General features: G+C 39.9%; 1 protein-coding gene across 1 annotated transcript; it reads right to left on the bottom strand.

The window, feature by feature from the left end:
• Positions 1–8,411: 8,411 nt before the first annotated feature.
• LOC126272057 (UPF0449 protein C19orf25 homolog) lies at positions 8,412–10,294 on the bottom strand. Its single transcript, XM_049974579.1, has 2 exons — positions 10,046–10,294; positions 8,412–9,889 (listed from the first exon to the last, which is right to left on the bottom strand). The coding sequence occupies exons 1-2, from the start codon at positions 10,182–10,184 to the stop codon at positions 9,657–9,659; spliced, it is 372 nt and encodes a 123-aa protein (XP_049830536.1). The 5' UTR covers positions 10,185–10,294; the 3' UTR covers positions 8,412–9,656.
• Positions 10,295–24,860: the final 14,566 nt, after the last annotated feature.

Raw genomic sequence — 24,860 nt, 5'->3', positions numbered from 1 at the left:
TTTGCCAACAATTCCTTCCTCAGGTTCTTCACCCACAATCACATACCAGTCCCCATGAAATCAGGTTTTCATCTTCCATAACATTTCTCATCGCATTACTTATTTCTTTGTATATTTCGTCAATGACTGCATCTTCTTCTTTGGATGTTGGAATGTATACTTGTATTATCACAGTGTTCTTTGGTTCAGTTTCAAGTTTAACTACTATTATTCAAGAACTATAGTGCACATACCCCTTGTCATGTGAGCCATAGTTTTTCCTCAAAATTATTCCAACTCCTCCCATTCCTGGTCTATCTTGGTCAGTTCCGGTGTGAACGACACTGTATTCTTCAGACAAGAAATCATCTGGGGCCATCTCATCTCTAATATGCCTAGGATATTGATTTCCAGTTATTCCATTTCAAGTTTTTGGTTTTCTAGTTTGCTACATTGAAGCAGTGTTTTCAGATTCCAAGTTGCTATGCTAAAATTGGGATTCTTTTCCTTCACCTTGTCTGTATCTTTTGCACCCAGAGATTGACTTGGGCGACTATTTTCTCTCCACAAAAGATACTGGAATGATTTACTGCTGGTGCACGAGATATACATAGTTATTTAATGTGGCGGTTTCCCGTTGCCTTCAACATCCTGTGCCATTGACCATCAGCTGGTTCCTCCCCCTTTTGAAATAATTTCTCATTTCCTGGGCAAGAGGGTGCCCTGCCCAACAAATACTGGGGTGATGACTTATCCCAGTCATCCCTCAGTCCCTGTCTATGTTAGCCATCACATGAAGTGACGTTACCCACTACCTAACACATAGAGATGTAGATCAGGAGTTTTCCTTCAGTGGGTCTAGGACCTTAGCAGCATTTCCTTCTCCCCTCCAGTAGTTTAGAGAGAGTCAATTGAATAGTTGACCAAATACTGGTAGATAAATGGTACCTGATACAACAGTTCATGATGGGATGGATGTTCCATGGTGTACAGTCACAGTGAAGAAATTTCTAAGGAAACAGAAAAATCTGTATAATAATTATTAAACAAAGAATAGGGTAATAGATACAGAGGTACTGAATGAAGCCCAGTCAAAAGTTCAGTGCAGGAAAGGGCTTCAAGGACTAGTGTAGTAGAATCTTAAGATCTCTCACAAAATCCAAAGAACTCCAGGTTGTATGTAGAGGCTGTCTGTGGATGAAAGTTAGTGTCAGGACACCAATCGATGGCACAGGAACTGAAATTGAAATTGAAGGTAGCATAGACATACTGAACTCCATTTTCAAATGTTTCTCTACTATGAAAGATATAGATGCAATATCCCAGTTTACTTTATGTACCACTGCAAAGTCAACTGTCACTGGCTTGTGAAACAGCTAAAACTGAACTAGGATCAAGAGCTCAAAGAGATCCCTGTCAGAGTCTGTACGGAATAACCATAATAAACCACAGATTCCTCAAACTGAATACTGTGCACACTGATTGGAAAAACTCACGGGTCCACATGTCAACAAGGAGGACAACAAAAGGAATTAATGCAACTACCACATAATTGTATGGGTATCAAACAAAATTTGGGACTATATAGATTGCAAGACTTACCAAGTGGGAAAGCGCCGGTAGACAGGCACAAAAAAATAACACACACACAAAATTACGAGCTTTCGCAACCAGCGGTTGCTCCGTCAGGAAAGAGGGAAGGAAAAGGAAAGATGAAAGGATGTGAGTTTTAAAGGAGAGGGTAAGGAGTCATTCCAATCCCAGGAGCGGAAAGACTTACCTTAGGGGGAAAAAAGGATAGGTATATACTCGCGCCCCCCCCCCCCCCCTACACACACACGCGCGCGCGTACACGCCCACACACATCCGTGTGTGTGTGTGTGTGTGTGTGTGTGTGTGTGTGTGTGTGTGTGTGTGTGTGTGTGCGCGCGAGTATATACCTATCCTTTTTTCCCCCTAAGGTAAGTCTTTCCGCTCCCGGGATTGGAATGACTCCTTACCCTCTCCCTTAAAACCCACATCCGTACATCTTTCCTTTTCCTTCCCTCTTTCCTGATGAAGCAACCGCCGGTTGCGAAAGCTCGTAATTTTGTGTGTGTGTTTGTGTGTTATTTTATTGTGCCTGTCTACCGGCGCTTTCCTGCTTGGTAAGTCTTGGAATCCTTGTTTTTAATATATTTTTTCCCATGTGGAATTCTTTTTTCTAAAATTTGGGACTAGGTTGAAGATTTCTTGGTAAGCAAAACACAGCATTTTACCTCCAATTGAAGAGTTATTGAGAGAAGTAGAATTAACTTCAGGCATTCCCCCGGGAAGTTTGACGAGACCATTGTTGCTCATGTTGTATATCAGTGACCTGGCAGACAATGGCAATACCAACTGCAGATTCTTTGCATATGATGCTGTTGTCTATAACAAAACACTGACTGTAAAAGTTGTAATATTCAATCAGACCTTAACAGAATGTCAAAGTGGTCCAAAGATTGAGAACTTGCTGTAAATGTACAAAAACACAAAATTGTGCTCTTTAGAAGACAAAAAACTGTTACATTCTGTAATTACAATATCAATGATTCACAACAAGAATCAGTCAACTCAAAGAAATAGATGGGTGAAACAATTTGTAGGGAAATGAAATGGAATACTCACACAAGCTCAGTCATGGGTAAGTTAGGTGGCACACCTCAGTTCGTTGGCAGGACACTGGCAAAACAGTCTACAATGGGGACTGCCTACAAACCACTTGTGTGTCCCATCTTATAATATTTTTCAAGTGTCAGAACCATGTAAAATATGGCTTTAATAAAGGATACTGAATTTATATGATGTACAGTTAGTTAGGAAAAATAAGGTAGTGCTTTACAGTATTGATACACTTCACTGGAAATCAGTTAGAATAGTTAATGACTCCAGGATAAAATTTATAATGAACAAAATGTTAACATAAAATTTAATCTACTTCACGATCAATTTAAATCATTATTTGAAAATAGTGTTCCACATTAGTTAATAAGAAAGAATATAAAACAGCCATGTCAAAAACCATATATCACTTTGGGTATTAAAGTACCTTGTGAAAGGAAAAAGGAAATGCATTTGTTGGCAAGAACAAGTACAGATTCTGCAGTAGTTGTACACTACAAAAACTGCTCAAAATTACAATTATTAAAGTTATTTAAAGTCAAGAAACATGCATACAATGTCAGAAATCAGTAATTCCAATAACAGACTTAAGTCTACATGGAATGTAGTGAAATTAGAGACAGGACAACCAGCCACAAACAGGATATCATTACTGAACTGGGTGGAATGGCTATAAATTATGAGTCACAGGTAGCAGATATATTTAAAAACAAATTCTTAAAAATAGTGGGAAATATAGGGACAAACAGTTCACGAGAGAAATCACAGCAGTATGATGAAAAAGCACAGCTCATAAAATTCGGTCATATGAATGTATCACCAAGTTCTCCTTCTGAAATTAAGAAAATTATATATTCTCTCAAAAATAAAAGCTCATCTGGATTTGATGGTGTTTCCAACAGAGTACTAAAGATTTGTTCACATACAATAAGCCTTGTCTTATCTGAAACATGTAAGGCATCATTAACTCAAGGCATTTTTCCAGATGGACTGAAATATGTTGTTAAACCCCTCTTTATGATGGGTGATAAGAGACATGACAATAACTACTGACACAAGCACTAAGTAACAAAATAGTGCTGGACGTATTTTCTGCAACCTATCTAAAGCATCTGACTGTGTATATCACAATATTCTCCTACATAAACTGAAAATTTGTGGGATTGATGGTACAGTTAACTGACGGATAATGTCACATGTAACTAAAAGAATGCAGGAAGTTATACTGACTAGTTCATCCAATGTACTCCAGGGACATTATTCAGACTGGGGAGCAGTCAGTACGAGGTTCCCCAAGGCTCAATCTTAGGTCTGCTAATAATGTCATGTTTGTAAATTATCTTCCATCTAACATACAACAAGCAGAATTAGTTCTTTTTGCAGATGACATTAGTACTGTAATCAGTCCAAGCATACATACAACAACAGAAGAAATGATAAACAAGGATCTTAAAAGTATCACTGACTGGTTTTCTGTGAATGGTCTCACCATTAACTTTAAAAAGCCACCACATATTTTGATTCTGCATGTCTAGGAGTATTACACCAGTAACAAGCGTAACACACAGTGAGGACACATCTCAGGTGTCCGTATAAATGAGAATTTAAACTGGAGAAAGTAGATTTTGGAATTCCTAAAACAGCTTAGTTCAGCCACATTTGCACTTACAATCTGCAATTCCAGGAGAGAGGCAAATCAGTAAATCAAAGTATTTAGTAATGTCATACAGAATAATGTTCTGTGGGTAACTCACTTTTAAGAAAGAACATCTTTATTGCTTAAAAACGTGCTCTAAGAATAATATGTGGTCCTCACCCACTATCATCTTGTAGACACCTGTTTCAGGAGTTTGGCATTTTACTACTGTTCTACAATATATTTATTCCCTCATGAAGTTTGTTGTAAATAACCCACTACAGTTCAAACTAAATAATGATGCTCATAATTACAATACCAGAATGAAAAAGACATTCATTACAACATATTAATGTTGTCTTTAGCACAAAATGAAGTGAGCAATCCAACAACTAAAATTTTTGATGCTTACCCAGCGATATAAAATGTCTGTCTGACAACAAAAGTTAACCTTAAAAACTATCTAGAAAAGCTTCTGATTTAAATGAGTGAACAGTCTGTCACATTTACGTAATTGTTTTACTAGTTCCAATTACATGTTTCATGTGCTTAGTGCAGCATCAGACTGGAACAATAAAGAAATAATTACAGCTCGAAACATGTGAACCTAGTGAACAGCAGGTCTAATATCGCTACAAGGTGAGTAAATTAAAAAAAAAATAATAATTTAGTTGGTCGATTGTTGCATATTATCATATAAAACAGCAGTGGAAAACACACTTGCCATAAATTTCAAGTTAAAGCACAGAAACCCAAAAAGAGGTAAAAACTTTGGTGTGGAGGTTAAATATAAAGGGAACCTTATGCATTAATATGAAAGAATACGAAAGGGGAGGGGGGTGGGGTAAAAGAGAAACTGGGGAGATGCGGGGTTTGTTTATGATAGCGGCTAATGTTATAAAAAAGGAAAGGGAAATTTGTGGTTTTAGAGGAAAGTTTTGATTTGGGAAGAATGGAAAGAAATGTGCCTTAAGAGTTGAAGGAATAGGGAGGGGGAGGAATTAATTTTAATAAAAAAAAAGCTGGATAAGAGAGAAGGAGGGGACGAGTGGTAGTGGGGGCAAGGAAGATTTCATTTTGGAAAAAAGTAGGATAATATACACTATGTGATCAAAAGTATCCTCACACCTGGCTGAAAATGACTTACAAGGTCGTGGCGCCCTCCATTAGTAATGCTGCATTTCAATATAGTGTTGGCCCATCCTTCGCCTTGATGACAGCTTCCACTCTCACAGGCATACGTTGTCAGGTGCTGGAAGGTTTCTATGGGAATGGCAGCCCATTCTTCATGGAATGCTGCACTGAGGAAAGGTATCAATGTCAGTCGGTGAGGCTGAGCAAGACATCGGCATTCCAAAACATCACAAAGATGTTCTATAGGATTCAGGTCAAGATTCTGTGCAGGCCAGTCCATTACAGGGATGTAATTGTTGTGTCACCTCTCTGTCACAGAACAGGTGCTTGATCGTCTTGAAAGATGCAATCGCCATCCCCGAATTGCTCTTCAAAAGTTGGAAGCAGGAAGGTGTTTAAAACATCAATGTAGACCTGTGCTGTGATAGTGCCATGCAAAACAACAAGGGGTCAAATCCCCTTCCACAAAAAAATGACCACACCATAACAGCATTGCCTCTGAATTATACTGTTGGCGTTATACACACTGGCAAATGACGTTCACCAGGCATTTGCCATACCCACACTCTGCCATCGGATGGCCACACTGTACTGTGATTCATCACTCCACACAACATTTTCCCACTGTTCAATTATCAAATGTTTATGCTCCTTACATAAAGTGAGGCATCGTTTGGCATTTACTGGTGTGATGTGTTTCTAACCTCTTGCTTAATTGTCATAGTACTTGCAGTGGGTCCTGATGCAGTCCGGAATTCCTGTGTGATCGTCTGGATAGATGTCTGCCTATTACACATTACGACCCTCTTCAACTGCCGGCGGTCTCCGTCAGTCAACAGACAAGGTCAGCCTGTATGCTTTTGCACTGTGCATGTCCCTTCACATTTCCACTTCACTATCACACCAGGAAGAGTGGACCTAGAGATGTTCGGGAGAGTGGAAATCTCATGTACATATGTATGACACAAGTGACACAAAATTACCTAAGCACATTTGAAGTCCGTGAGTTCCGCAGAGTGTCCCATTCTGCATTCTCACGGTGTCTAGTGACTAATGATGTCACTGATACAGAGTACCTGGCAATAGATGGCAGCATAATGCAGATAGTATGAAAAACATGTTTTTGGGGCTGTCCGGATACTTCTGATCATACAGTGTAGTATCACAAAAAAGTTTGATTTGTTGTAATCAACTGCTCGTTGAGACTGTGTTCAGCAGGCTGTTCCAGAACTTGGAAATTTCTAATTCTTCCAAAATTGAAAGCTTTTTGTCTTTGGGTGCATGGTGGAGGATTTGCAACTTATCTAGAGGAGACTGATTATGCTGGGTTCTCTTAAGATGATCGGAGAAGGAAGAGTTGTTTTTCATGGCAACCCTTCTAGCTAGAAGGTGTTCTTGAAATATAGTATTAATTTCTCATCCAGTTTGGCCAATGTATGATGAGGGGCATTGTAAGCACATGATTTTGTAGACCATGGAGTGGGAATGAGTCCTTCAAGAATCATTAGCTGTGATAATGTTGGATCTTACCACAACTGTGAAAGCTAACTTCAAGTGATGACCTTTAAGAAGGTCTCCTAGAAAAGGAAAGGACACATACATGGGCCTCGTAAATCCTGGACTTCGGATCAAAGTAGGTGTTATTTTTAGAGTTTTTTTTTTTTTTTTTTTGTATATATATTTGATCTACCAGTCTAGAATGGTGGTATCCGCTGGTTCTAGCAATGTAGGGACTCTCTCTGCAATATATCCTACATTCCCGTAACCCTCCTGGCCTCAAATGCTACACCGACCCCTATTCCACCAATGCACCCTCAGTCTTTTTACATCTGCTACCCTACCACTACCAACCCCCCAACCCAGCCCCGCCTGCCCGCCCTCCGTCTAACCTCCCGACTGCGCATAGCTGCCCTACCCTCTCTCCACCTCGTCTCTGTCCACTCCCCACTCCAAGATGCAGCACTTTACTGTCCCCCACCCCTACCTTGCTCTCCCTGTCTCTCCCCACCCCAGCCTCTTCCTTATCCCCCACCACTTCGTTGCTTCTCCCATCATGTGCTGCTGCTCACAGTCTGACCCCCAACAGCCAGTGATTGTGCTCTCCACCTCGTCTCTGTCCACTCCCCACTCCAAGATGCAGCACTTTACTGTCCCCCACCCCTACCTTGCTCTCCCTGTCTCTCCCCACCCCAGCCTCTTCCTTATCCCCCACCACTTCGTTGCTTCTCCCATCATGTGCTGCTGCTCACAGTCTGCCCCCCAACAGCCAGTGATTGTGCTCTCCACCTCGTCTCTGTACACTCCCCACTCCAAGATGCAGCACTTTACTGTCCCCCACCCCTACCTTGCTTTCCCTGTCTCTCCCCACCCCAGCCGCTTCCTTATCCCCCACCACTTCGTTGCTTCTCCCATCATGTGCTGCTGCTCACAGTCTGGCCCCCAACAGCCAGTGATTGTGGTCATGCGCTTGCAATTTGCATTTGTGTGTTTGTGTATTTTTTCAATTTCTGACAAAGAAAGCTCACTTTCTGACAGTCTTTTTGTTGAACCTACGTACACCTCCACTATAAGGTGAGCAGCAACTACCGTTTTCATAATATTGAAATACCATTCGTGTGACACTTGTTTAATAGAATAGGAAGTGTAATTAAATATCTTTTAGGTACTAACATCATTAGCATCACATATAGCTTCATTTCCTCTGGAAAGGAGAGGGTACCATCCATAATCTGGCAAATGTAGATATCCATAGTCTCATCCAAAATAAATAAATAAAGGAAGTCACAAAAACGTCATTCGGTAGACACTGATTTACACCCCCATTCTTCCTGAAAGCATTTTAGTAATCACAGCAACTCTCACAGTAGCAGTTTGACTAACGTGTGTTTTATTTACAGAACTACTAGTGATTTTCATTTTTTTCCCATTCTATCTCATTATGTTCATGTACTAAATTCAGCAAGAGGTAGCTCAGATGTGACATGAGATGTTTCATTAGCTTCGGCTGTCAAAAACAAAAAATTTCTAACAATCTTTATTTTCTTTCTTAACATACAGAATTAATGGACACTGTGAAAAGTATGGTAGTATGTAAGTACCAAATGTGTGTTCAAAACTATTTACTGAGAATCATCGTGTCTGGTTAATATGCAATTTGCATCTTCCAGCAATCAATTTCACAATATCTATGATATGGAATATATAAACTGGTTTACAAACACATTTGTAAATATATGGCAACATAGATTATTGCTGGGAAAAATATGTACACTACTATATTCTGTAAATGAAGTTAAAGTTTCCTGCAAATCAATTTGCAAGCATTGGGCACTGTATTAACAAATATCACCGCTCTTTGTTAAATGTTGCCAAAGGCTCCACCTACCGGATTCTGCTCATTGTGATGTGAAGTGACTGGTAAACTAAGAACCAGGGGTCACACTGTCCTGAAGCAATTCACAAAAGTATTTCTACCTAATGTCCTGTGCAACAACAATTTGACTATTGTCTCAAGTGCCTCAGATTGAACAATGGAAAATCAGGATGGAATGTAATAATATAATGAAAAGAAGGATAGTTGCTACTCACCATATAGCAGAGATGCTGAGTGACAGAATCCACAAAGGAAAAAAAAGACTGTCACACAATAAGCTTTCGCCCTACAAGGCCTCTGTCAAAATTAAACATACACATATGCACACACTCGAGCAAATGCAACTCTTGCACACACAACCACTTGCTAGAGACTGTGATAATACGCGTGTGGGTTGCATTTGCATGAGTGTGTGTATTTTGTGTAATTTAGACAAATGACTTGTTGGCTGAAAGCTAGTTGTTTGATAGTGTTTTTGCTGTGCCTTTCTTCGACTCAGCATCTCCACTATGTGGTGAGTAGCAGCTATTCTTTTAATTACATTGGCGCCTCAGATTGACTCTATGAGCTACTTTACCCACATTTCAATTACGGTACTGTACCCACATATTCATCTCTCATGAATATTTTCAAATACAACTCAGTTGTTGAAACGCAACAACAGGATGATACTGCAACATAAACACAAGCGAAATCAAATAATTTAAAACAAAGTCACACCAGTTAAAATTTTACATTAGGTGCAAAAGAAACGGCACATCGCCGCTCACTGAACAGCTAAAGTACATGGCAATAAAGAGTGCAAACATTCACTATGCGTCAGGAACACGGACTATTCATTCCATATTAAAGACGCTGTCTTCCTTTTATTGCAACTGCGGTATACCAAGTTCACTTTAGCGCTTGCTGCGCCTGTTTCCGGATCTCTTCTGCTATTCGTTTCAATTCATCGTCACAGATTTGAAGGTTGTCATTTTGTTGCTCCAGTGCTTTCACGTACTCGTGCAGTATATTATTTGTTTCCACAAAATTTTTCACCCGCAGATACAATTTTTCTGGGTCATTTTCATCATCGCCAGCACCGCTGTCTTCTTCACTGTTTTCAATTTCATTCAGCAAATTTTCTGCGGAAATGAAAATGTTATTTTGAAAGGAACGTCTACCTTCCTCCTACGATCTGAGTACACGTAATCAAAATAATAAAATGTATTGCTCGCAGCTGATGAAACTGGGTTTCACACTGCAAGACGCCAAACAGAATACATCATGAAATTCGTTACCTAGAGCAAGTTTATTTCTCTGGAAAACAATATCATCACTGTCCGAGTTATCTAGATCTGCTATTAACTGAGATATTCCTGGGGGAGATGGTCGTGGAGGAATGTTTGGTTTCTTCTTAAACATTTCTGCCGAAAACATTGACACCCACGAATACAATCACAAACGGTGTCTCCCCGTAGCCTTGCCTGTGAGTCTGTGTCTGTCTGCACACAAGTAAACGTCATTATGACCTTCCACGCTGTATCGAAGACGTCAGAGGCCGCTTATCGACTTTCATTATCGTTCCAGGCTCTAAATTACTCTTTTGCCATTTTTGCAGGCGAATTAAAGGAGCAGCATATTATATCCTCAACTGATATATTCACTGTAGTTTTAGAAGCTATTGATGTCCTTACTTTCTTTGAAAATGTGAACCTGCTAACTTTTAGAAAAAGTGAGCTCACAAGGCAAGTAGAATTTGGCTGTTGCTGTAGCTGTTTTATGGAAAAAGCCCCTTTCTTCGTCGCAGATGGTACGAGCTCTGTGGGCAAGCGTCTTTAGCACTCCTTCTCTTTGTGACAAGTGATGATAGCTAGAGTCATGTAGGTACTGGTCTGCGTGAGTTTTCTTTCGATACACGCTGTGTCCCAGTGCTCCATCTGTGGCTTTCTCCGTAAAAAAAATTCAAGAATGACAGCTGTCTGTTTTGCTCCGCCTCTATGGTGAACTCAGTTTGGTTGTGGATAGAGTTCAGGTGTTGCAAGAAAACTTGAGGCTCATCTTTCCATGAAGCCAAATAACGAACTATCATCATCATATCTGTAAAAGACTGTCAGTATTATGGTACTGAGTCTAGTGCCTTGTCCTCAAAGCCTTCAATTTACATGCTGGCCTTCATAGGTGACAGGGAACTAAATATCCATAGCCACACCATCAGTCAGTTCATAGTAATGTCCGCCAAAAAGAAAATATGTGGATGTGAGCACAAAATTGAAAAGTTTGATAAATGAGGGCCCTTTCAATGAATGAGGGCCCTTTTCAACGGTTCCAGCGATTCCTCTACTTGGGCTCTCGTGAAAAATGACACAACGTCAAAACTAACCATGAGATCTGAGCTGGCTAATCTGAGTTTTCATAAACTGAGCGGAGTTCTTTGTGTGGTGCTGACATTTACCAACAAAAGGACTCAAAACTAACGTCGTATGTTTCGCAATCTGGTATGTTGGTGCTCGAACTGAACTCATTCTTGGTCTTAGAGGTGAGAGCCCTTTGTATACCTTTGGCAGTTAGTAGAGCCTAGGTGGTCCGGCAGCAATTGGCGTCCCTTCTGTATAAGTACTTCGGAGAAGTTCAGTCTCTTTGCACTGCATACGTCGTCATCGTCTTGTAAGCTGCGTTATCTAGGAACTTGTACATTTTCTCTTCGTATTCTGCGACTTTTGGTAAGACGATTATGTTCCCCTTACCCACTGGGAGGATGACAATGTTAGGATTGTCGCACAGAGAACGCAGCGTGGGTGTTTCCCATCTGGAGATATTATGCGTCAGCGGCGCGGACTGCGAGATGGTTCAAATGGCTCTGAGCACTATGGGACTCAACTGCTGTGGTCATTAGTCCCCTAGAACTTAGAACTACTTAAACCTAACTAACCTAAGGACATCACACACATCCATGCCCGAGGCAGGATTCGAAACTGCGACCGTAGCAGTCGCAGTTCCGGACTGTGCGCCTAGAACCGCGAGACCACCGCGTCCGGCGACTGCGAGAGTACAGCACGTTTTCCGCTACATCTCTTGCACTGTATAAGGTGGTAGAGTGGAGGCAACTTGTTCTACTCTGCTGATGATTTCTGCGGCAGGTATTTCCCTGTAAGATTCATAATGTTCACTTAGCCTCTTTCTTTGGCTGTTTTGATGCTAGTCGTTTAAGCTTTGAAGACAGTTTCATAGATGCATTTCATTGTGCCCTCCCTGCTTGCATCCATGATGAACGTTCAATCCCATCCCAAGAAATGGGGACAAACAAGAACGCCAGTTCTAGCAACAGGGCAAAGGGTTTGTATCCTATGGAGTCAAGATGGCTGCGTGTTTTCTGATCAGTCCATGCACTAGAGCCAGGCTGGCTCCTCTAGTAATTTGGTTCAGTGCTTGTGTCTGGATATGATGTACGATCTTGGAAAAGACTGGCACAATGTGGATAGCATGGCACCTTTCAAAAAGGCAAGTGCAGTTCGAAGGCATTGTTTCTCATTTCAGATTTTATCAAGCTTCCCTACCCATAGAGGAAACTAATGTGTGTTCGTATCTTTTCACGGCGAATACGCTGCTTGAAAGTCTCTTGGACATGCAGCCAGATTGACTGATCGTTGTAGAACGAATTTTCGATGGCGTAATGTGTCATCACCACCAGGTTACTCCAACTGATGCTGTGCTGAACCAGTGAGTGCGATATATATACCGGTCATATTTGTCCTCCACTGACCCTGTGTATGGACCACATGATGTGCTGGACGTGGAGGTGACGGTTCTCAGTCTGCTTTCTGCCTTTGCCATGCTCAGTATTCAATTACCCTGCCACTGGAGAATTTTCACTGCCCGAGCCCACATTCCACTAAGCTGAAATCCATTGCCCTTATTGCTGAGTTTCTCACGTAGTCAAATTTAGATAGCCTCCTTGTACACACAATCTCAATAGGGGTTTGTGTTGTGCAGAGTTTATGTATCTTTGTGTGTCATTGCATGGTTGGTTTCAAGGGAATTTTCAGCAGCTACTGATCCTGTGGGCTGCTGGAGATTGGCATGTCGTTTGTGTTTTGTACATCTTTTTGCAATTGTGTGTATGGTTTTCTGATGTATACATTCCCGCACTTGCTTGATATGTAACACATTACAGAGTTCTGGAGTCTCAGGTCGTCTTTCACTATCCCTAAAAGGGATATTTGGTCTTTGCTGGCAGATGGTCCACACATTTGGTATTTCCTCCTTATAAACTTCTACTTATTTTTCGAGAGACGTTTCCTGTGTATGGAATGCGGCCTATTGGTTGGTCCTCTTTGGGTGTTGGCTGTGGTGTGCTCATTTGCTTGAAGGCAAGCCGAATTTGGTGGTCGCTACTACCATTTTTCTGGAACATGTCTCTGAGGTGGTCCAGTTAGTTATATCCTTCCTTTGTCAGAGTTCATACAAACTCTGTGAACCAGTGTGTTTAGCACTCCTTCCCTTTGTGATGGAAGATGTCAGCTAGGGGCGTGTAGGCACTGGTCCATGTGGGTTTTCTCCTGATAGACGCCGCACGCCAGTGTTTCATCCAGTTTTCTCTGTGCCACCTAGGCTCTACAGGCTTCCAAAAGGACACAATGAGAGCACACCTTCGAGATCAATAATGAGTACAATAGGAGCACCAATGTACCAGCTTGCAAAACATTTGACGTTAGAATTTGTTGGTCAGCAAACGTGAGCAACCACATCAAGAACTCGGCTCAGTTTGTGGAATATCCATAGAAAGTCAAATTATCCAGCATGGCTCTCGTGGTCAGTCTCAACGTTGTGTCACTTTTCACAAGAGATCCACTCAAGGAATCACTGGAACTTATTGAAAAGAAATTTGGGCCCTCATTCACCAGACTTTTCAGTTTTGTTCTTGTTGTTGTTGTTGTGGTCTTCAGTCCTGAGACTGGTTTGATGCAGCTCTCCATGCTACTCTATCCTGTGCAAGCTGCTTCATTTCCCAGTACCTACTGCAACCTACATCCTTCTGAATCTGCTTAGTGTACTCATCTCTCGGTCTCCCTCTACGATTTTTACCCTCCACACTGCCCTCCAATGCTAAATTTGTGATCCCTTGATGCCTCAGAACATGTCCTACCAACCGATCCCTTCTTCTAGTCAAGTTGTGCCACAAACTTCTCTTCTCCCCAACCCTATTCAATACCTCCTCATTAGTTACGTGATCTATCCACCTTATCTTCAGTATTCTTCTGTAGCACCACATTTCGAAAGCTTCTATTCTCTTCTTGTCCAAACTAGTTATCGTCCATGTTTCACTTCCATACATGGCTACACTCCAAACAAATATTTTCAGAAATGACTTCCTGACACTTAAATCTATATTCGATGTTAACAAATTTCTCTTCTTCAGAAACGCCTTCCTTGCCATTGCCAGTCTACATTTTATATCCTCTCTACTTCGACCATCATCAGTTATTTTACTTCCTAAATAGCAAAACTCCTTTACTACTTTAAGTGTCTCATTTCCTAATCTAATTCCCTCAGCATCACCCGATTTAATTGGACTACATTCCATTATCCTCGTTTTGCTTTTGTTGATGTTCATCTTATATCCTCCTTTCAAGACACTGTCCATTTTGTACAACTGCTCTTCAAAGTCCTTTGCCGTCTCTGACAGAATTACAATGTCATCGGCGAACCTCAAAGTTTTTACTTCGTCTCCATGAATTTTAATACCTACTCCAAATTTTTCTTTTGTTTCCTTTACTGCTTGCTCAATATACAGATTGAATAACATCGGGGAGAGGCTACAACCACTCCCTTCCCAACCACTGCTTCCCTTTCATGCCCCTCGACTCTTATGACTGCCATCTGGTTTCTGTACAAATTATAAATAGCCTTTCGCTCCCTGTATTTTACCCCTGCCACCTTTAGAATCTGAAAAAGAGTATTCCAGTCAACATTGTCAAAAGCTTTCTCTAAGTCTACAAATGCTAGAAACGTTGGTTTGCCTTTTCTTAATCTTTCTTCTAAGATAAGTCGTAAGGTCAGTATTGCCTCACGTGTTCCAACATTTCGACGGAATCCAAACTGATCCTCCCCGAGGTCTGCATCTACCAGTTTTTCCATTCGTCTGTAAAAAATTCGCGTTAGTATTTTGCAGCTGTGACTTATTAAACTGATAGTTCGGTAATTTTCACATCTGTCAGCACCTGCTTTCTTTGGGATTGGAATTATTATATTCTTCTTGAAGTCTGAGGGTATTTCACCTGTCTCATACATCTTGCTCACCAGCTGGTAGAGTTTTGTCATGACTGGCTCTCCCAAGGCCGTCAGTAGTTCTAATGGAATGTTGTCTACTCCGGGGGCCTTGTTTCGACTCAGGTCTTTCAGTGCTCTGTCAAACTCTTCACGCAGTATCGTATCACCCATTTCGTCTTCATCTACATCCTCTTCCATTTCCATTATATTGTCCTCAAGTACATCACCCTTGTATAAACCTTCTATATACTCCTTCCACCTTTCTGCCTTCCCTTCTTTGCTTAGAACTGGGTTGCCATCTGAGCTCTTGATATTCATACACGTGGTTCTCTTCTCTCCAAAGGTCTCTTTAATTTTCCTGTAGGCAGTATCTATCTTACCCCTACTGAGATAAGCTTCTACATCCTTACATTTGTCCTCTAGCCATCCCTATTTAGCCATTTTGCACTTCCTGTCGATCTCATTTTTGAGATGTTTGTATTCCTTTTTGCCTGCTTCATTTACTGCATTTTTATATTTTCTCCTTTCATCAATTAAATTCAATATTTCTTCTGTTACCCAAGGATTTCTAGCAGCCCTCGTCTTTTTACCTACTTTATCCTCTGCTGCCTTCACTACTTCATCCCTCAGAGCTACCCATTCTTCTTCTACTGTATTTCTTTCCCCTATTCCTGTCAATTGTTCCCTTATGCTCTCCCTGAAACTCTGTACAACCTCTGGTTCTTTCAGTTTATCTAGGTCCCATCTCCTTAATTTCCCACATTTTTGCAGTTTCTTCAGTTTTAATCTACAGGTCATAACCAATAGATTGTGGTCAGAGTCCACATCTGCCCCTGGAAATGTCTTACAACTTAAAACCTGGTTCCTAAATCTCTGTCTTACCATTATATAATCTATCTGATACCTTTTAGTATCTCCAGGGTTCTTCCACGTATACAACCTTCTTTCATGATTCTTAAACCAAGTGTTACCTATGACTAAGTTGTGCTCTGTACAAAATTCTACTAGGCGGCTTCCTCTTTCATTTCTTAGCCCCAATCCATATTCACCTACTATGTTTCCTTCCCTCCCTTTTCTTACACTCGAATTCCAGTCACCCATTACTATTAAATTTTCGTCTCCCTTCACTATCTGAATAACTTCTTTTATTTCATCGTACATTTCTTCAATTTCTTCATCATCTGCAGAGCTAGTTGGCATATAAACTTGTACTACTGTAGTAGGTGTGGGCTTCGTATCTATCTTGGCCACAATAATGCGTTCACTATGCTGTTTGTAGTAGCTTACCCGCATTCCTATTTTCCTATTCATTATTAAACCTACTCCTGCATTACCCCTATTTGATTTTGTGTTTATAACCCTGTAATCACCTGACCAGAAGTCTTGTTCCTCCTGCCACCGAACTTCACTAATTCCCACTATATCTAACATTAACCTATCCATTTCCCTTTTTAAATTTTCTAACCTACCTGCCCGATTAAGGGATCTGACATTCCACGCTCCGATCCGTAGAACGCCAGTTTTCTTTCTCCTGATAACGACATCCTCCTGAGTAGTCCCCGCCCGGAGATCCGAATGGGGGACTATTTTACCTCCGGAATATTTTACCCAAGAGGATGCCATCATCATTTAGTCATACAGTAAAGCTGCATGTCCTCGGGAAAAATTACGGCTGTAGTTTCCCCTTGCTTTCAGCCGTTCGCAGTACCAGCACAGCAACGCCGTTTTGGTTAATGTTGCAAGGCCAGATCAGTCAATCATCCAGACTGTTGCCCCTGCAACTACTGAAAAGGCTGCTGCCCCTCTTCAGGAACCACACGTTTGTCTGGCCTCTCAACAGATACCCCTCCGTTGTGGTTGCACCTACGGTACGGCCATCTGTATCGCTGAGGCACGCAAGCCTCCCCACCAACGGCAAGATCCATGGTTCATGGGGGGGGGGGGGGTTTGTTCTTATGTCCTCATATTTTATTTTTGGTGGATATTTCTATGAACAGACTGATGGCATGTCTATGGGTAGTCCTCTGTCACCTGTGGTGGCCAATATGTACATTGAAGATATTGATGACAAGGCGCTAGGCTCAACACAATTCAAACTGACAGTCTTTTATAGATATGTTGATGATACATTCATCATTTGACCATGACAAGGCGCTAGGCTCGACACAATTCAAACTGACAGTCTTTTATAGATATGTTGATGATACATTCATCATTTGACCTCATGGGAAACATTAGCTTCAAGTTTTCTTGCAATGTCTGCACTCTGTCCACAATCAAATTGAGTTCACCATGGACGTGGAGCAAAATCGTTAGTTACCATCCTTGGATATTTCGATATGGAGAAAACCAGACAGAACTTTGGGATACAGCGTCTGTCGAAAGAAAATCGACACAGACCAGTACCTTCACGCCTCTAGCTGTCACCACCTGCCATAAAGGGAAGGACCGTCAACACGCTGGTCCACACAGCTTGTTTGATCTCCATTGAAGAAAGCATAAACCCCAAACCAGGCCACCTCAGTGACATGATAAACGACAATAGCCACTACCAAATTCGATGCATCTTCAAGCAAAAGACCACACCTCAGCCAACACGCGATGAAGACCAACCAAAAAAGGCAGCCTACATACCATGCCCCCAGGCAACATATCTGGAAAAATCGGTAGAATTTTACTTTGAGAAAATATCAGATGTGTGTATCGCCTGCCAACAAAGACCATATCACATTTGGGGACTTGAAAGACATCCTGGACTCTGGAGATCTGAAGTGTATTACACACCATGTGACAGCAGGAATGTATACATTGGACAAACCATTCACACAATTGAAGAAAGGTGCACAGACCACAAATGACACACCAACCGCCAGCAGCCCACAAAATCAACAACTCCTGAAATCTGCCTTGAAATCAACCATAAAATGAAATATGAAGATGCAAAAATTCTGCACAACTCATCCCATCATTTGGACTGTATATACAAGGAGGTTACCGAAATCTGGCTACATGAGAACTTCATCAACAAGGACAATGGATTTCAACTTAATCAAGCATGGGCTCCCAGACTAAAAATTCTCCAAAGGTTGTGGTAATGGAACACCGAGCACGGCAGAAGTAGAGCACAGACTGAGGACCATCACTTGACTGCTGAGTGTGAGTTGCCCTCATCACTGTGGCCAGACTAACATGTGGCCCGTACATGCGCTCAGTGGAGAGGTTCAAATGGCTCTGAGCACTATGGGACTCAACTGCTGTGGTCATTAGTCCCGTAGAACTTAGAACTACTTAAACCTAACTAACCTAAGGACATCACACACATCCATGCCCGCGGCAGGATTCGAACCTGCGACCGTAGCAGTCGCACGGTTCCGGACTGCGCGCCTAGAACCGCGAGACCACCGCGGCCGGCTCAGTGGAGAGCAAAGACGCCTTGTATATATATTGCACCCATTAGTCCAGGATGTGAATCAACATGAGTAACTGGATGATGCCAGCACGTTACACACACGAAAATTGATTCTATAATGATCAATCCATTTGGCTGCATGATCGAGAGACTTTCATGCAAGTTCAACTGTATTATCATGTATATTATGAAATTTTCTTTTGAAAACATACTTCAGATAGCGACAGTTGGAAAGTCTATTGGGCAGGACAGTATATTCATACTCGCATAAAAAATACACATGAAAGTGGTGGACATATGTGCATCATTAAAAAGTATTCAAAATATTCAGGAAAACGTACATTTCTACAACATTCCTAGGAGAATTAGAAAGTGATAGAAGCAAATATGTAAAAGTATGCAATTGAAAATATAAATGATACTTACAGAGTGTTACTGCAAAAAATCGGATGAATCTAGTAGGAATTGACATGTTCTGGCAACTGCCCAAAGCAAAGGAGGAGGAACAGATATACTGTATATGTTATGGTTGATTTATTGCATGGGTTCATAAAATTATTTCTTTTGAAGAAAGTGACAAGTACGAAAATCATACTGAATATCACAGAAGATTAATTTCAAAATGTAGGTGTTCTTGAGGCGACTCTTTCTGATAATGGGAATTCGTTCACTTGTAAAATATCGAAAAATGTTATTGATAAGGAAAACATAAAACATACTAATTTCAGTTTATTCTCTGCAATGTAGTCCAACTGAGGGATACATGAGAAAAAGAGTAGTAACTGCAGTAAAGATCATTCATTCTGGACAGAACACATTAGTTGCTTTGAAGACTACTAATTACTTTACAACCCTCAACTACTGGCTGTTCACTATATAAAACACTTCATGATAAGATATCTGCTAACCTGGTCAATAAATTAATTGAACACCCACCTTATAAAAGCATACTGCAGAGAGGGAGGAATAGCCAGGAAAGCCATGGCATCATAGTAGGAGAAAACAGAGGCATGGCAATAAAGTAAAGGTGACACAAATTGAAATGGTGATCTTGTTCTAGCAAAAAGTTATTAGACATCTAAACCAATTAATGTCGAAATTTTAAAAAAAATGACATTTACATTGGACCATTTGAGATACTATAAAACTCTCATCCAAATGCTTAGAGGTTAGTGTATCCAAGATCAAAGAAAATTTATGGACTGAGAAATGCTACAGAGCTAAAACCATACTAGCACGCAAGAAATACTAATAACTGAAACATCATTTTCCTTGGAGAAGCATCATATATGAAGAAAACACTAAGTTTGTCAGGATTTACATCATCAGAAGGATGCACTCACTGCTGTGTGTCACAGTGTGGCAAATGCAAGGACTCCAGCCATGTGACATTTACTTCCTACTTTCATATTCCTGATGCCACATTTTCTCACACTTATCTTTGTGTCTGTCTTACATAACTCTTTCTACCAATAGCCATGTTTGTGTCTGTCTTACATATTCAGTATTATATATATAACTAAGGGTACAAAGTGGGATAAAGCAAGAGCAGAGTAGATGAAAATAAAATATTTACTTAGTCCATAACGTCAGATGGAGGAATTTTATATATGAAAGATTGCATGATTTGTTGTTACTTACTGTAATTGTGAAACATACATACATGTCATGTTATCATCAACCAAGTGTTCAACTTAATTTATAAATGTTGGGAAGCTTAAATATATGGACAGATCCACTCACAAAAATAATTGTTACTTACACAAGATGTTCTTAATGTCAGGTTGCTAATATTATTTACAATCATGAAGTAATTATAATGAATGCGCTGGTAACAGGTTAGTTGAGTTGCTGCAAAACAACAAAAATGAAAAAAGTAGAACACAAATAACTATTAAAGGTAATTCTCACTTTACTGAATATGTTGTAGAGACCAATTCTGTCGAAGAGTGAGTCTGGCAGACTATTTGAAACATACATCTGTTATCAAATTTAGTTGTAATCAGGTCTACATTTTGAATTTTTAATGATCAATTGTATACTATACCCTGTCCCATTTTAAATATTTTATTGTTAATGTTTCATCTGAGTCAAGTGATGACTGTCTTTTGGTTGTCGCTACTGTCCTTATATGTGATGTCACTGGTTGTTGCTCCAGCACTACACGAAGTAATTTTTTCGTTGCAAGCTTGCTACAACCTTCTGATGGCTGGATGCCAAGCCATGCATGCTGCAGGCTCCCATTATTATTGCAGGTGTTGTCACGAATTTTTATCTCAATAATTTCTTTCATAACGCTATCACAGGCACTGTTAGTTCATATACTATTGAGTAGTATTGTGTAGATGTTTCCACCTTTGGTACATTGAGAAATCAAGTAGAAGAGGCTGCTCTAGAAAACAGACATAATTTTGCTTTGATGAGATATTTGTTACTACATGGACTAGTAGTTTCGGGGATGGCACCATAAAATAATTTATTGTGATAAAAATTTGTGAAACATCCTCAATAAACATGGCAACCTGCAGCTAAGCATGGCTTGATCTTTGGTCATTGGAAGGTTGAAGCAGACACAACAGGCCTGTGATGAAAACATTACCTTGTATCATTCTGGAGCAAGCACCAGTGATGTCACAGAAGGCAGCATGGTTATATAAGGATGGTACCAGCAACCAAAAACAGTCACCACTTGACAATGGCTGACGAGTACTCAGGCAAAAGCACATGGATTTTGAACCACTTCTTGTGGCTGCAAGCTTGAGAAAATTTTATCAACAGTAGATGATCTCGCCTTTAGGTTTTGTGCACTTAAATTATTTTTGTACTATCATGTGTCTACCCACTTATGAAATTATACACTACATGAATTATTATTGGAACTTCATAAACTCAGTCGCACCACACCTTTTGTGCTCTAATTGTTTGTCTCTTGGAAACACAGCCCACATTTGTCTTTTTTTACACTTAGAGAACTATGTTCGTTTATCAGCTAATCTCTATATTTCACAAGTTGAATACATGTGTGAGCAATTATATTACTGTTATACATTTCACCAATGGAAAACACCTTTTTGTATACACCTATGTGAAGATTACAGAAGAGGTAAGATTGCCAAACTAAACCACACCTGAGGTTCACAACCCAAACTTTATTGAAATGCTGATGTTTGTGGTTTCTCCTCAGTATATTACAATATATTTTTACTGTATACAACCTACTTTATGTAACTACTGATCTAGAATAGGTTGTCACTAAACTGTTGGATTAGAAGAGGTAACTGAGACAAGTGTGTCCCAAGATGGCAAATGCAAAGACCCCAGCCATGTGACATTTACTTCCACCTTTCATGTTCTTGATGCTTCATTTTCTCATACTTATCGTTGTGTCTGCCTTACATAACTCTTTCTGCTCCCATAATTGTCCCAGCCTCTACCTACGGTAACATGCTGTCCCCACATTCGCCACCCAGCAGTTTCCAACCCCTCTGTCCTATCATCTCCTCCCCATTCCCATCTCCAACACTTTTTATTTTCTGTCCTCTGCCAACGCACCTGCCCGTCTTTCCCCACTCCTCTCCTCCCCCCACCTCCCTGGTCCACAACCTCCTGCCACTGCACCTGTTGGCATTCTAGTGCCTGCACACTTCACCAGACAGCGTTTGTCTCTCTCCCCGCCTGTCCACTACCATCCCTTCCCCCTGTCCGCCCACTCCAGCTTGTGGTTGGCATCCCACGTGATAGTCTCAGTCCAGCCTGAGATGCTGCAGTCGGCAGTAATGGGTGAAGTGTGCTTTGTTTTGTGTATGAATTGTGTATTTTTGACGTTTGCTGATGAAGGCTGTGTCCGAAATCTTTACGTAAGTGTCTTCTAGTAATGCCTGTCTGCAACTTAACATGTCTTCATTCTACATTCTTAGATTTATGTTGACAAAGGATAACACTCGTTTCACAATTCCCACAAATATGACGTCTTTTTGACGTCACAAACAATATCGACGACCGAATAATCAGCTATCAACTTTCGTTGACATTCAACATGTGCCTCTCACAATATATCATGTGCGCATACTGGAGATTTAAAAAAACCGACGTTCTTGGAATTATTTATTATAATTATTGCAATAATAAAACGTCATGTAATGATCTATCGATGGTTAATGCATTCATATAAGAGTGCTCTCTTAGGGGTGAGTTATTATCATCAATAATTTACACATTAAAAATGAAACACACTTGTTTTATAATTTTCAATGTGCCATCTCAGAGTAATGGGACACTGAAAATTTTTCACAAACACTTCACTATTATTATTAAACGTCACTTAATAATGCATCAACAATAAGAGCCTTCAATGTAGAATATTATAACCAAGACCCGAGACAAAACTTCCTTGAGTAAGTGCTAGCATAATTAACAATGTCGTAGCTTCTGGAGTCGACATTTGTTGGTCCGCATCCTCTTACACATATTTTTCTCATGGTAGTGTTGTTAACACATTCTGTTACTTTCTTATGAATTTAATACCAGTATGTGCTGTAATACAGGATGTTGTTGTCAGTGTCACATGAGAACGAAGGATGAAGTAAACATATAGCAAGTCAACAACCTTCAGTTTTCGTGAAGCTCTCGAATAATACTAAAAAGAATGGCCAATTTATATCAGTTCATCTCTAATTTGGGCTGTCATGTGGTTACAGTGTCAACATATCACTGCACGACTCTACGGCAAGCGAGTGCGGCAGCATAATCAGCAGCAGTGCTGGTGCCTGCGGACAGCCATTCGCACTCTGAACATCTTCAAATATTTTTGAAAAAAGAAACTCTGATTAAAATGGCTACGGTCAACGTAGTAAATGCTGTACAGTATATCTTTAATAGGAATGCAGTTAGACTGCCACCATTTGAAATTCATGAGTGGATCTTTAAAGAACTCAGAACTTTAGAATATGATATATTAGGTATTATATTGGATTGCATTCAGAATTCTGTGTTCATCAGATTTAAAGATGCTGAAAATCGTGACAAACTCGTGACTGCAGGTGGCAATACAAGGAAATTCAAGCACTTTGATTGGTCTGTTAGCAATGTGTCTATAGTACATGCAGGCTATGGAATTCAGAATATAAAAGTTTGTAATATATGTTTTGAATGGCCAGATGAGGTGATAGCATGGTACCTTAAACAGTATGGCACCAATCTGAAAACTGGAAATGATAAATGATCTGGCACATTCCCATATAAAATCGACAGTAGTGTACGAAACGTTCAGACAGAATTATAAAGACACATTCCATGCATTAATTGACGGAAATAGAGGGCAACCACAGACGTGTTCCATTTGTCATTCTACTGACCACACTAGCACAATAGCACAAAAAGAGTACCGATGTAGCTCCCCATGGGAAGAAACCACACTTTAGTGGATAAAATTGACATCACCAGTAGTTATGCACAAGTCGCGAACAGCATGGTGGTGTACACTTCACTGCCACAAGCTATCTCGACTGTTGCTGTACTGCATGAGACAACTAAACCTGTATGGGAAATGGTAATGGAAAAACAGAAACCAGTAACAGAATGTGAACAAACGACACAACCCTCAATAGAGAGCCCATCTGTGACTGCAAACCAGTAGTGTATTGATGAGAGTGCTGGCTCAAACAGCAATGCTGAGTAAAAATTCCAGATTGCAAACCAAGAATCTAATTACACTGTTTTCCCCAACAAAAAAAAATCTCATTTGCCTATATTAAAAATACTGAATTCTCATTTCCTCACTTAAAAATTTAATAATCTAATAAATTTTATTTGTCATATATAAGAATCATCAAAACGCATTTGCCTGTATTGAAAAAATCAAATTCTCATTTTTTCATTTCAAAATATTCAAATCTATTAAATTTTAGTCTTAATAAATAAGAACCATCAAACCTAAAATCTCAAAGGTACATTTTAAGAGTACAGGTTTTAATAAAAATAAAAATAAAAATTAAACTTCAATCTGTGTAAATACAATGTAAACAGAAATAATCAAGAAATTGGAACTATTAAATACTTAGAAAATTATAGTAAAGCAAAGTAAGGATTGAGTTATAAAGATTGTTGTAAAGAAAGTGATTCTTCTAATGTAAGTAGAAAAGATGTGTTGGAATCTATTGACTATATTAATAATGAAGAAATGATAAAAGAAATGAAGAAGGAAGAACTAAGCTATAAAAATAAAAAGGATAAAAGAACATAGATCAAATGCTAAAACCGAAAATATGAAGATTTATTCCAAACTTAATAAAGAAAATATAATCAGTCTTATTGTAAATCTTGTTGAAAATATTAATAGTGCCAATAACAGTAATATACTGAATAAATAACCTTTAAAAGAACTTCTTCAAATATGTAAAATGAAAAAAATAAAAAAAATATTCTAACTTAGATCTTAT

Source organism: Schistocerca gregaria, chromosome 5 (assembly GCF_023897955.1).
Source record: "Schistocerca gregaria isolate iqSchGreg1 chromosome 5, iqSchGreg1.2, whole genome shotgun sequence".
Lineage (NCBI taxonomy): Eukaryota > Metazoa > Arthropoda > Insecta > Orthoptera > Acrididae > Schistocerca > Schistocerca gregaria.
Note: the sequence above shows the minus strand (reverse complement) of the source record. Positions and strands in the feature narration are given on the sequence as shown.